This window comes from Hipposideros armiger, unplaced genomic scaffold (assembly GCF_001890085.2).
Source record: "Hipposideros armiger isolate ML-2016 unplaced genomic scaffold, ASM189008v1 scaffold_1543, whole genome shotgun sequence".
Taxonomy (NCBI): Eukaryota; Metazoa; Chordata; class Mammalia; order Chiroptera; family Hipposideridae; genus Hipposideros; species Hipposideros armiger.
The window spans coordinates 29341-44589 of record NW_017732893.1 but is presented as its reverse complement, the minus strand read 5'-3'; the positions used below and the strand labels follow the sequence as shown (position 1 = coordinate 44589).

The 15249-nt window shown below is 40.5% G+C and overlaps 1 protein-coding gene across 2 annotated transcripts in view; it reads right to left on the bottom strand.

Annotated features, from left to right (window-relative positions):
- Nucleotides 1–490: 490 nt before the first annotated feature.
- The window catches only part of FGF9 (fibroblast growth factor 9), a 37457-nt gene continuing 22698 nt past the window's right edge, over nt 491–15249 (bottom strand). Inside the window, exon 3 of one of the 2 annotated variants that reach the window (XM_019634216.1) lies at nt 491–3836. In XM_019634216.1, coding sequence (XP_019489761.1) covers nt 3591–3836 — 246 coding nt within the window. In that variant the 3' untranslated portion in view covers nt 491–3590. The remainder of the gene's footprint in view (nt 3837–15249) is intronic. The other variant, XM_019634215.1, reaches the window with a different exon arrangement.

Below are 15249 nucleotides of genomic sequence, written 5' to 3'. Positions count from 1 at the left end.
TATTAAATAATGTGTAAAAGTACACACACATACCCTTGAGAAGGGCTTGGTGGCCAACACATCTTCTGAATTCATCTGGCATATTTCCTCCACCCCCACCATTTCATTGCTCTTTTGTGCAAGTGACCGCAATCAGTGAATCTAAATTTGGCACATTTCAAGGTCAAATGATACAGCAAACAGAACTTGACCTCAAACAATATGCCTTTGTCCATTCACCCATCCATGTAGACATGCACACACACTGCATTTTGCTTGCTGCAAGTCCACAGACATCCATCCTAGAAGGTTACCCACTTCTCCATCTAATGCTTACAGAAAAAAAAAAAAGACATCTGGATGTGTTTGTTCCTTCCCCTCCATCTCCCACCCCCACCCCTCAACATATACACAGCAGCTGTAAGAGCAAGAGCATGTTTTTAAAATTCCATTGGTTCATGTAGGCACATATTTTGAAGCAGCTCCAAAATGGACATCAAGTAAAAACTACCAGTTTTCAAAGGTCTGTAATTATGTATTTACACAAATTACATAATCCTGTATGTATTTACATACAATTACAGATTATCAAGGAAATCACACAAAGTCGTAGTGTTAATGAGATGAAATAGAATGAAAAGACCATAAACCGAAGCCATTCGTTTATCTACACAAGACATGGCAGGAAGAGATCCTCTCCTCCAACACTGTCTGGCATGTCCTTCGACGCTGCCTGCAATATGCACATGACAGATGTGGGGGGGGGTGTTGTTCAATAATGCCTGTTAAGTCTCTGACCAAGGTGCATGTGTTGGCACCAAAAACATAGTGATTGGACTGTGTGAGCATCTGTTCATGAAAACTGGGACCACCCCTTCCACAGCAGCTCAGGTCTGCCATCCAAAGGGCTCTGGGTCTCTTAGGACAAGAACCCATGCAAAGCCACAAGCTGGGGGTAATTGCTGTACTGCCCATCAGGGCAGTGCCTGCCCAAACCCTGAGCCACCTACTCTCCCAGAACATTCATGTACATAAATTGCATAAGTCAGTATTTATTTATTTACAGACCATTACAGTTTATTGTATCATTTGCCAAAAGCATATAACATTTTTTCTTTTTTTAAAAAAAGTTACCAAAACAAAATAACGCCAAAAGTAGACATTAAAGTAACATTTTCTTGCAATGCATGGACAGTTTAGTCTTTTTCACAAATTGTTTCCTTTCTTTTAGGCTGATGAGCACCTCATTCTACTTTAAGATTACTTTTGGCTATCTCCTAAAATCAACTTTTCAATGCTAAATATTGTACCTATGGGGACATCCTAGAAACTTGATTCTTCCCTGTGGTCAGATGTTTAATGTTTTTCAGCCAAAAATATTAAATGCATTTTGGAAAAACTAAAGCCTGAATAGGTGCACATTTTAGCAGCAGCAAAGGGTTAAATAATAAATAAGATTACTACATCTTGCAATTAAATGCAGTTTCTGTTTAGAAAGTGAAAAAAAAGAAAAAGAAAATAAATGAAGAGAACATTCTGACCTTTACCATAAATCAACTATTTTACATTGCTTCAGTCCCCTTCCCCCAAATTAGTTCTTAATTTTAAATGTTAGACTTAGTTTGTCCTTAATGTACATCGGCAGGAAGGCTCTGCTGTGAACTCCAACTTGGACCTCAGAAGGGCCACATGTGTTCGTGGCAATAAGTCATGGGCTTCTACTCCAAAACAGCTTTAACTCACCAGTGACATACTTTTATTTTTTCTTAGAGAATGTACATCAAAGCAAAAGAAAGTTGGAATATTAAATTTTAAAATTAGCTACATAAATCCCAACACATTTTTTAACTGTCACTTTCAATTTCCCAACCTAACTAGCTAGAAACTGTTCTATGTGGTATGAGAATTTGTTATAAATTACTTTTTCTTAACTATTGCTTTACGAATTTGGCTCTTTTCTCCTTAGTATATAGTAAGAAATAGTCTCCCTTGCCCAAGGGCAAGTTGCAAAATTATTGCTACTAAAGAAATATGTATTCTTATGCTTTTCAACACAAAATGTTATAAAAGCCTTGAAAAAAGATATTCTATGTAATAACCTCCCCTCTAAAAAAAACTGAGCTCTTGTGAAGACTGTTTTCAAAACAAGACACAAGTCAACAAGTATAATATTTTCCCCCTCATTGTCATTATTTGATGATTTATTAGTTTCATTTGTGAGTTTTACTTGGGGCTATTACCACACATTATGACAGTTCACACCAAAACCAATTTTCTATAAAAGATGTTACAATGACCCCTACGGTACTTGTATAATTTCATATTTGGTAACCAAATGCACAAATAAAAAGTTTACAAGAATGATCCTACTAATCTGATTCTTGTCTCTTAAAAAAAAATCTGTGCTATGTAAGCTTTTTTCTTTTTCCTTTTTGAGAACTCTAAATCAATACAATGTTTGATGTTCGTCCCATTGTTCTGGCGAGCAACTAAAATAAAAGCATGGCTACTGCTTAGCTTTGGTATATTTTGTGATAGATTTAAAGAAGTAGGATATACACCAACCCTTATATTTTCCAACCGTGATGTTACAATGATGGCGTAAGTCACTTAGGAGAGAGGAAATAGTACAGACACAGAATAAAAGTTTGAGACCCAGTTTGTCTTTAATCCTCTGGGATAAGCTATGAAACAAGCAGTCTGAAGAGTGAATACTCGGTGTCATGAATGATGTGCATAAGTTTACAATAAGACGGGCACAAAAGAGATTGTCGCCTTTAGCACACTAGAGGGTCATTAGAATTTCTCATGTCCATGCAAAGTTATATTTACTTGCATGAATTTACCACAGGTTGGTAGCGGACTTTGCCATTTAATGCTTACAGAGCCTAAAGCTTCCAAAATGCCTATCTGGCCTGTACATATTTCATTAAAAATAAACTCTATATAATAAATAAATATATAAAATAAATAAAATGTTGCCTTTGGAATTTCTATAAATAAATTTAACTTTTTTTGTTTTTTTTGGGGGGGCGGGTTGTTTTTGTTTTTTTTGTTTTTTTTTTTACTAAGAGGTCTTTGCTTTAAATTCACTGGGATGGCACCAGTGAGAATTAACTGAAAATGTCTCTTAAGTGAGACTGCACCCTCCATGCCTTTGAAAATGCAGCGTATCCTTGGCAGGGCACCAGCCAAGGTCCTGATGAGTCGGAGTGTGGCAGCTGTGCTGACACAGGGCGAAGGACAACTGATTGGACATGTAAAAGCGTGTCTATTCCCCAGCATGCATCAGGCTGTCGTCCTCTCTGCATCCTCCTCTCTTCAATTTCCCCACAGCTCATCCACTCACACACTCACATCCCTGCTCTCAGTCTCCTCTTCTCACAATAAATCAAGCCAGTGGGTACAGGCTGGCATCCCTGAGGGCAGGCCCACAAGTGCAGAACAAAATCAGCGTGTTCCCATCCAAGCCTCCATCCTACGTTATGCATGCGACAAAGTTTGGCAACAGTGGAGCTGATGTGATGACACAGCTAATCAATAAGAACCCACCGCATGGAACCTTTATAGTGGTTACTTTTTTAAGGGCTCAAGTGAAGAAATTGTCTTTGTCAACTTTGGCTTAGAATATCCTTATATAGTTCGGGTACTTTGTCAGGATCCACTGGTCTAGGTAAAAAATGTGTGAATTTCTGGTGCCGTTTAGTCCTCGTTCCTTCTCTTGGGGTCCCGTCTTTATTTAATGCAACATAGTATCGCCTTCCAGTGTCCACGTGTTTATACAGATTTGAAGAGTACGTATTATACCAGTTTTCTTCAAATTGTTCTCTGAATACACACTCTTGGGTTAGTTTTTCCTGTTAAAAAGAAAAAGCAAATAAATATTTTACAAAATTAGCTACTTTTTGTATTTAAAGCAATACTCAATTGATATACAATATAACTCTGGCAATAAAATAGATTTTAACCCATATTAACACATTTTGCAAAAACTGCTTAACTCTAGAAATTTTTTTTTAGTACCTAATATTTATTTAGCATTTTGCAGCTTAGTAAATGCTGTCACAGATACTAATTTTTTTATTTTGTTTTTTATATTAGTTTCAGGTGTATAAAACAATATAATGATAAGACATTTACACCCCTCACAAAGTGATAACTGCCCCCCCAAGTCTACTACCCCTCTGACACTATACATAGCTATTACAATTTCATAGACTGTGTAGATGCCTGATCACTTCACTGTACACCTGAAGCTTATGTAGAATAATATTGAATGTCAAATATATATATATATATATACAAAATCAGACACTTCTGATTACGGTGAACTTATATACCAGGGGTGCCAAAAAAATGTATACAAGTGGACACCTTGGTCAACATTGCTCAAGCAGTAGTTCGCCATAATCAGAAGTGTCTGGACGCTGATGGTAACCACTTTGAGCACCTCTTGTAATTGCAGAAGTCAAACGTGACTTGTATTCATCTTTTGTTATCAGTATATATTGAGTATTACAATTTTAATACAGTTTTACTTTCTTAAAATGTGTATACATTTTTTTGGCACCAGATATAGATAGATGGATAGAGATATAGATATAGATGAGATATAGATATAGATGATATAGAGATAGAGATAGAGATGATAGATAGATAGATAGATAGATAGATAGATAGATAGATAGATAGATAGATAGACAGATAGACAGATATCACGGATGTAAAGTACTACATAGTGAATACAGTTTATAGTTAACTCTATAAATATAACACTTTCTAATTTTTTGTTCAGAATGACTAAAGCACAAAAGATTCCAAAAGTTTTTGAGTTAGACTTTTCTGCAGGCCAATAACCGGAATGAGTCAAACAGGCAAAGGACAGCTAACTGGGTGAGTTGTCCTCATTTTTACCCTAGCACTTAGGATGGTGACCATCCTGGCAGGGGGAGCCCTAGCTGAAGCCAAGGGTTCAGGTAACTGCTTCACTTTTTATATGTTTTTCATAAAAGTACTTACTACACAGACCAGCATCAGTAACACAACAAGTGATTGTCAGACATCATCTGCCCTTTGAGCAATGGCATTTGCATCCTACTCTATAGGTGTGGTTTTTGAATCTCAGTACACAAGAACCACCCCTGATGCTTTCTTTAAATGCAGACTTCCAATCCTCAATCCTTTAAAATTCTGATCCAAAAAGTCTAAAAATATGCACTTGTAACAGGCCCTTGGAGGAATTGTGCTGCAGGTCATCTTGGTCCACATTTTAAGACACAATGCCTTCTGTCATGACTGAGTGAGTCTTCCTGAGCACAGAGAAGTAAAATCAAATATTCTAGCTCTCCCATTTCTCTGAACATCAATGGAAGGACCCCACAACTTAAAAAGTCACATTCTCAGGCACACACATACCAAGAGAAAAGCTGAACTGATTCCTACATTCCCAAAGCAAAGAGGTTCCACATTTTCATAAATGTAGTGCTTCTCCCCCAACCTGAGTCCCACATAGCCCCACAGCCTGGGACTCCTGCAGCTGTGCATCGCTGAGAGAGGAGGCAACAGACTGAATGGCCTCTGTGCGCTTCTCACCACTCCACTCACACTTCCTAGGTGGATCTTTTAAAAAATAAACCCTAAAATGACTTTTTCCCTTGCTCATGCCCACCTAGCACCTTACATAAATAAGAAAATGGAATAACAAAAATATGTCCATACACAGTTAAAACACAGAACAGAGCAGAGCATTTGACATGCTTTTATTTCTGTCATTCAGGCCCAGAGACAGACAGCAAACTATATGTCACCAAAATACAGATGTCCTTTTTACATACACACACCTGAGGATGCAACTTAGGACACTGAGTTCACAGATACCAGCTGGCAGAATCCATCCTCTCCAACTGCAGGAGAGCAAAGTTGGGCAAGATCCATCTCCCAACATAAGGCCACCTCCTCCCCATCTCTTCTTTAATTAACTGAAGGCTTCCAACCCAATCTAGAGCTCACAAGGGCCTGCACTTCCAGACAGGTGCACCCCCAGGTGATCGGAAAGCACTGAGTGGCTTTGTAACAAAACATTATCTCATTAGACAAGTTTTTGCTAAGTGAGTGGAAATGCAGAAACAAATATTAAAAACAATGCATCTGACAAGAACGGGAATGCCAGGAAAACCAAAGCTGAGACTGGGCATATGGGGCCAAGAGAAGTTGTCCATGCTGCCCTCCACTGCACGACTCCATGTGGGGTGCCAGCAGAAGCTGTTCCGGCAGGAGGGGTGCCCAGTGGGGAGGCTCCCTTCACCTCTGCTCCACACGTGAACCCAGAGGTGCCCTCTTCTGAGCAGCTGCCCCTGCATCCTCTGAGCTGGGAGATGCCCCTGATGATGATTCCCTTTCATCTCTGTTAAAACTGGTAAATAAAATGGTGTGTTAAAGACACTAATAGCTGTCTTGGTCTTTACGTCCATCTGAAAAATAAATATTGTCTTCACAGGCAAGATTATTCCTGGCTGGTTTGCTGTGATTCAGTAAATTTTCTAAACAAATGGTGTTCACTTTTTTCTTAGCTTAATAAAATGGACCAGAGTACAGAGTTGTACACTGAACCTCCAATTCTACAAAGAACGTGAAAAACAAATTCAAATTAAGCTTTCTTTTCTCAGCAGGAAATAGTTTCAGCTAACTCTTCCCTTGAAAAAACAGCCTGCTTCCTCCTCCTGTTGGAACATGAGTTGTACATGAGCTTGTATTTGCTTTGTATACACGTTACACCTACAACACAGTGGCCTGTCTTGGATTCGGGACACACACAGGTGACTGCAGCAGGAGATGGCTGCTGAGCACAGTGGTGAAGAGTGGGGCTCTGGAGCCCGAGGCCCACACAAACCCCGGCTTGACCCCTCGCTGGCTGTTGGCATCCCAGGGCTTATTAATGTCCCCATCCATAGAGCAGGTGAGAAAGAAGCATCTGGAGACAAACAAGCACGCAGAGCACTGTCTGGCCCACAGGACTCCCCAGACAGCCTGTCAGGACTGGACAGGCCCTCAGAAAACGGCCTGTGCAACTTTGCCTGTCAAAAACGTGGGACAGGGGGGCCCAGGTGAAAAAATGATTTGCCCCCTCCCCAACCCCCATCTACATCACAGGATCTTATAAGGTAATGAAGTCACTAGAAGTTTCTGGGGCCCCTACTGAGACGCTGTCCCTTCCCTTTCTCTCTCTTCACTAAGCAGCATGGTGCCTCCAAATGAGTTGGGTCTTCTGTGCCAGGAGGCTTCTGATGCTGCTTCCCAAATGTCAGGCGCTGGGGGGCTGTGCAGGAGACAGGATAGGGTGCTTCACCCCTCACCTAACACTCACTCGTGCTTCCTTCCTTGCTTGCCTCAAAACGTAGCCTTTTAAAACACCATTTTGCAGGAGGAATGGGTGGAGATGAAAAGAAAACAGATTATGACAAAATCCTACAGTGGTAGGGATATCACAATCTAACAATGAAACACATTCATTTTCAGTATTTAAGAAAGAGTCTTATTTTATATGTTTTGGGGTTTTTTTCAGTATATGAAAAAATCTTTTAAAAAAAAAGTTGAATAAGCTAAGAAATTGAACTGGCCTTTTCACTACTCAGTAAAATAAACACTGCTCTATTTCCCCTTACCAGGCTGTTTTAGCATCATTTATACACATATAATGTAACTTTTTAGGCAACCCAGAAAATAAAGTGAATTATTCCATTTAAAAGAGTATACTCTAATGCCGGCATTTTTTGTGATTGTTAAGAGTTCAACAGCCTCATACACAGGAGGGTTGTAACTTCAGTTAACAAGTTAAATGAGATTGTACAGAAATTACATTGCAAAACCACTGGGACCTTTCAGCTCCTGTAATTATTACTCAGTGGGTATAATGACACTCAGATAAGCTTATATACCTTAAAAATTTTAACAATCATTAAAAATTAAAGACCCTGTTACTTTTCTATACCAGGTATATGCTTTTAAATAGTTTCTTCCTATTTGGGATATGTTAATATGTGGTTTTTGTTTTACACATATCAATAAAGTAGCAAGATTTACATAATTAATCTCTTTAATCACACTGCGGTACCTAATGGGAAAATTTTTAGATGAGGTGGATATATTTATGGTATGTATTTGTACTCCAAAGTGATTTTTCTAAATTAAAAATAAATAAATGAATGCAAACTGGGACCACAAAAAAATATATTAACCTTTAATTCTTATATATATGCAGAAGAGAAAAAATAGTTTCTGCCTTCACATGAACTATACACTTTAGCACTGTAGAACTCAGATGTTTTAAAACTCAACACACGTTTCCAAAGCAGACAGTTTATAGAGTACTCCACCATAAAGTGATCAATTCGTGTTTTATTATATTTCCATAGTTTAATTTTTGTTTTAGATTATTTAACTATAGCTGTTTATGGCATACCTATCTTTGAACTGTTGAGTTAGATCACTAGGGCTTGGGTGGAGAATGTGGGTTTAATTCAAAAGTCTGCTAAAGCCCATGCTTTGGAACAAAATCTGGCTAACATTAGCAACTATGAAAACCCCTTTTTATTTTATGTCATCAAATTCTGAGCAGTAGGAAAAAACTGAAATTAAAACTTCAAAACTTTTACCAATACTATTAAAACCAAAGTATGAGATAATAATGTGAAAATTATAGTACATCATAGAGCATGTTTAGAAATGTTATAAGACATAAACTCATACGGATACTAATTTAAAATATTAGACAACTGGAAAATGTGTAATCCACATGGCCTTTATTATGCCCAATTCATAGCGATAACCATTTAAAAACTGAAATCAGAATTCTTCAAAATTCAAGATTCCGTGGTTCTCACTGAAAGTGTATAAGCTTATATCATGTTGCTGTTTTTAAACATGATTTCCATATTTGCACATATATGCAAATACATAGTTTTAACAACACTATCGAAATGGTCACACTGACCATCAACTCAAGGGCTTGCTTCAGCTATTTGCAGTAACTACCACAACATGTGAGCCCAAGGTCAGTGCTGCACAGAAACTGACAGGACTGCAGGGTTCCAAAGGCATTGTATGTTAATGATTTGATGTCATCAGTCGTTCTCCCATCCACCATTTATTACAGTCATGGCGTTTAAACCTCCCTTAACCACAATTACTCGAACATGTGTTCTCTTCCTCATTAATAATCTAGCAGTAAAGTCTTAATGGGAGTTGTTGCAAGGATCGGGGTGATTAAATATAATGACTAAAGGACCATTAATAAGAAGCCAGGGCTTTTAACTCTTCTCTCCTGGGAGAAGTCCCCAAGTAGATAGAAAGCAACACACACGCAGAGAACAGGCAGGCAGCACGATTTCCTGTTTTGTTAGAAGCTCCAGTTCAGATCCAACCCCCTTGCGCCCTCAATTCAGCTCGCCTTAAGCCCCACCTCTCAAAGCCACTTTAAAATCCCCACTATCCCAGATGGGCCTGCTCAGGATTGCCACCGGAATTGTGGGGACAACTAAGTCAGTTGTGTCTGATCAATGTAAACAAAGTGAAGCAAGTAGGCAGAAAAGTTTGCATTTTGTTGCATCAAAATATATAGAATATTAAGAATTCCTATTGTCTCCTCCACCAAAACAACCAACCAAGCAAGCAACAACAAAAACAAACAATCAAACAAAACAAAAAACACCTTCCCTACAAAAGCTGCTCACTTAGGTATCTGGGGACTCAAGGTTGGGGCCCAGTCTGAATCTAGGTGCACATACAGACCTCTCCAGCCTTGGGGCACCAATGCTGCCAAAAACAAAACCTGCCAGATGTACCACAGGCCAGGCCAGACAACTTAGGGGCCTTCCTAAGACGCTGCCTAGAGACATGGACATGTGCTTAGCATGTCATACAAGCTCATAAATTTAAGATTCATTTTCAGAGATGCAGTCCCACGGAGAAAGAAAACCTTACTCAAGGTATAACAGAATTCAAATTTTAGAAGTTCAATGTTCACTTTAAGAACTAGTTTCACTTGTGCCAATGTGTAGATAATGCACATTTCATTCTTCCATACAGAACCCTACAGGAAAAATTTTCAAAATTTCTTTTGGGATCTTAGAACACCAAATTAAAAAGAAATCACATATAACATATCTTACCTCAGACAACTATCTGATAAGAGTAGTATGTCATCCATTAACCCCTTAAAATGTACACCAATGATATGCAAAACCTGAAAATACTTCAAACTAAGTATTACTCTACATAAAAACTGAGTAGAATGCCTCTGAAGAATCGGAATGACAATGGAGGAAATGTGGGAAGTTAAAAGGCCTGAGAGGTGAAGTTAAGAAAATAAGGGATCAAAAAATGGATATTATACAAAGACAATTGAATCTAACTACTTTGTTTCCATGATATTCATCAGATATATACTGTAGGGAGTGAGATCGAAAAATAAAAATGTACCAAAGATTTTCTATAATAGACAAAGCAGGTTAAATTCAGGACTTGGTTTGTGGAAATTTGATTCAAGGAACTTAAAACTTAAAAATTAAAAACATAAATACAGTATAAGCCCTAAAACAATTTTTGAAGAGCTAGAAAACTCCCAGTTTCCTTAGCTAAAGGAGGCCAACCTTACACACACACACACACACACACACACACACACACACACACAAAACCTGGTCACTGAGGGTGGGCTGATTAACAATCCTGGGCCTCAATTTCCTTGTCTGGAAAATGAGGGAATTAGACTAAAAAATTTCTAAGGTATCTTTCAGTCTAAGATTCTAGTGATTCAGTCTTGGAACATAAAAATGTGGAAAGCAGAACTATCCACAATAACTCCAGGACACGTTGAACAGGAAATGGAGAAAGAAACTGCAGTGGAATTGGAAAACAGGGAAAGATACCAAATAAAATGTGCTGCAACCGTCACCACAGCAGAGGGGGCAGGGCTGCTGGTGGGAAATGCAGCCAAAGGAATGAGGGCGCTACAAAGAAAGAAGGGCAGGGAAGATGATTTTGGCACAAGGAGCCCCCTCTCTCTCCTCCCTGGGAGACCATTAGGGCATCCCCTTCTGGAAAGTGTCTTCCCTACTACTTCCTTGTGTTTCAGGGCCTGCCACTGTCTTCTTCCCAGTGTTGGCTTCCATAAACATGGCCCATTAATGAACATCTGCCTGACCAACAAACCCTACATCATGAGCTACCCCATGAAGGTTAAGGGTGTCAAAGACATGGTCACAGAAGGAGACTGGACTTCCGGTGGGGAGCACATGACAGAGTGTACAGAGAGAGGTCATATTATAAAGTTGTATACCTGAAATGTTATTAACCAACATTATGCCAATAAATTTAATTTAAAATAAATAAAATTAATCTTGATAAATAGGCTTTATGGTTAACACCTTAAAATATAATTAGGGGGATACCATAGTTTGACCTGAAAGAAAATTTTTATTTGTATAGGCTATGTCATAAACCTTTGTCTCAGAATTCAAACTTGCAAGAAACACAATTTCTGTGTCTTTCCCATCCAGTGAGGAGTATGAGGACAGCATTCCTATCACAGCCATAGTCACCATGAAGAACTCCAGGGGAAAAGCTGTTACTGAGCAGCCACTGTGCTGGTCACTTTACAGGCACCACTTCCTCTAATCTTCGCAGTGATACTGTGAAGTGGCTTCATCAGCCCTGTCTCATAGTCACAGCTCAGCAAGTTTGAGTAGATTGTCTAAGGTTGCACAGATAGTGGGCAACAGAGCTGGGATTCTAAGCCCTGTGTTTCCACTACTCGATGCTTTAACTCCAAATCCAATCTGTTCAGAAGGCAAGTACAGACTTGATATGTTCCATCGAGACATATCAAAATGAAAATCAACTTGAAAGAGAGAGAAAGAAAAACAATACAAGCCAAGTTAACACCAAGAGAAAACTACCTGAAACACACAATTCATATGGAAAATGGGTGGATGGATAGACAAATGGATGGATAAATGACATGGATGATGGATGGATGGAACAGGATGGATAATAGATGGATGTAGGATGATGGATGGATAGATAGATGGATGGATGGATGGATGGATGGATGGATGGATGGATGGATGGATGGATAAATGAATGGGATGGATGATAAATGGATGGAACAGGATAGATGCTGGATGGACATAGGATGGATGGATGGATGGCTAGATGGAGGAATGGAGGGATGGAGGGATGGGATGGGATGGGATGGGATGGGATGGGATGGGATGGGATGGGATGGGATAGAATGGGATGGGATGGGATGGAATGAGACGGATGGGATGGGTGGAATGGGATGAATGAGATGGATGGATGAATGGATGGGATGGGATGGGATGGGATGGGGTGGGGTGAGATGGATAATAAATGAATGGACGGGATGAATGATGGGTGGATAAAGAATGGATGGATGGATGAGATGGATGATGGATGGATGGATGAGATGGGTGAGATGGATAAATGGATGGATTGATGAATGGATGGGATGGATGGATGGATGGATGGATGGATAGGATGGATGATGGATGGATGGGTGGATGAGATGGATAATGGATGAATGGATGAGATGGATAAATGGATAGATGGATAGATAAGATGGATGGATGGATGGATAGATGGATAGATGGATGGATGGATGGATGGATGGAAGGATGGATGGGTGGATGGGATGGATGCTGGATGGGTGGATGGATGGATGGATGGATGGATGGATGGATGGATGGATGGATGAGATGGATGAGATGGATAAATGGATAGATAGGTGGATGGATGGCTGGCTGGATGGCTGGATGGATGATGGATGGATGGATGGATGGATGGATGGATGGATGGATGGATGGATGACTACATGCATGGATGGATAGATGGGTGAACGGATAGGATAGGATGGATAAGGTGGATGGATAAACAGATGGATGAATGAGATGAATAGATTGGATGGATGGATGGATAGATGGATGGATGGATGGATGGATGGATGGATGATGGATGGACGGACGGATGGATGGATGAATGATGGATGGATGGGATATATGGGTGGGTGGGATGGATGGGTGGGTGGGTGAGTACATGCATGGATGGATAGATGAGTGAATGGATGGGATGGGATGGAAGGAAGGATGAAATGGATGGATAGATGAATAGATGGATGGAAGGATGGATACGATGATGGTAAGTGGACGAAGAATGTATGGATAGATGGGATGGATGTGTGGGTGGATGAAAGGGATAGATGGACGGGATTGATGGGTAGATGAGGTAGATGGTTGGACGGATGGATGATCAATGTGTAAGTGGATGGATGTGTGGAAGGAAAGAAAGAAGGAGAGGACCTAGAGAATACAAAGAAATCTAGAGCTGTGAGTAGACAGCAACTATTGAGAATGCACAATACAACATGTCAGCTAAACGGGCAAAAATCACCCCATGCCAAAGCAAGGCAGACACAAAATGTACCAAAGGGAGAGGGGTGTCTTTGTCATAACCCTGGCAAGTCTCTTCTTGGAAGACTGCATTGAGATTTGAGCACTTCATCACAAAGGAAAAGCAAATCACATCGGAGATTTCAATGAAGAATTAAAATACTACCAAAAAAACACGATTAAAAAAAGAGGATATGAGCGGCCATCCAGAAGCCGGCGACTGATCTGCCTCACCTGGGAAGAGTGCAATGATGGTGCCAGCTTGGGCCAGTGAAGCAACGTCCTCCACAACTAGACTGAAGACCAAAAAGGAGAGCAACTTGTCTGTTCCCCTTCCCCCAATTCCCCAGTACTGTTCCCATCCCCCAATTCCCCAATAAAAATCTTTAAAAAAAAAAAAAGAGGATATCAACTAATGTCAGGATTTGAAACATTTATAAGAGGATGAAGAAAGACAACTCTGTGTGTGTCTCTCCCACTTCATGCTGTAGCCTTTCGGTCCTTGGAGAAGCCCTCTGCAGCAGGGGTGTCAAGAATGCAATCAATTTTCTCAGTGCCTGCTAAGTTGCTGTTGAGGCCACCAGGTCAACAGACTGACAAATGATGTCTTTGCACAAGTACAAGTCAGTCCTTGACACAGGGAGAGTGGGGGAGATGAGGTGGCCAGGCCACTGAAGAAGCTGCCACCAAGGAGGTGAGTGACTGCTGCAGCTCCAGTGGGGCTCAAGGGTACCTCCCAGGCAAGGACACAGAGCAACTTAGCAGTGCCATCCTTGAAGGCTAATGATAATGACAGGCAAGGACCCTCCCAATGTCAGCAGTGTAGCTTCTTGCAGCATCTGGGGAAACAGAAGCACAGGCAGGACTGTGGCACAGGCGGGTGCAGAAGTCAAGAAAATAGAATCAGGAGACAGGTAGCAGCCCCATGTTTCCAAACTCTGGAGCAAAGCTGCCTTCACACAAGTTATTTTTTCTGGGAACACCTGCCTACTCTTCTCCACCTCCTCTGTGAATGATGCTGACATTCCCTCCCACCCCCAGTATCAAGCCAAACTCACCAAGCCAGTATCCTCCAAACTCACCAAGCACTTTTTGCATATAATGCCATTATAACATTTATCATACCAAATGATACTTCTTGATTTGCATATCTGACTCCCAAACAAAGTTGCAAGTTCTTGAATCATTTCTAAGATCACCCACAAGAGGAGATGCCATTTGCACTTGTGCATACAGCCAATCTCATTATCCGTGGCAGTTCTGCTCTGTAGGGTCCCCTTGAACACTGAGTTAGGGAACGTGGAACCATCACTGCTGAGGGAAACACAGGGTTAGGCTCCCACCAGCTGCTGGCCATAATACTTTTGTCAAACACTCAGTATACAACCCTGTTTTACGTGTGCTTCTTTAAGTTAATGTAGTTGATTCTTCATCGAGGAACTCATGGCCAATGTTGTTATAACGTGTGCCTGAATGGAATGTGTCCAACACGCATGTTTGCTCCCCAGGGGGACATCACAGCCTTCCTGACAGCACCAGACAGCACAAAGTCCAATGCTTGGGTGCACTGTAAACCACAAAACCACCAACAAAAAGCACAAAAATGTGAATAAAAACTGGCACTAAACAGATCCCGAAAAGGACACCTGTTTACAGTGTGAACTGGGACAAGGCAGTGTCACCTGGTCAGACCTCAAAAGTAAAATTAGGGCCGGCCGAGTGGTGCAATGGTTAAGAACTGGCTTGGGACGCCAGAGGGCCCCGGTTCGGATCCCACATATGAGGGCGAGTGACGCTGCCCTCTACA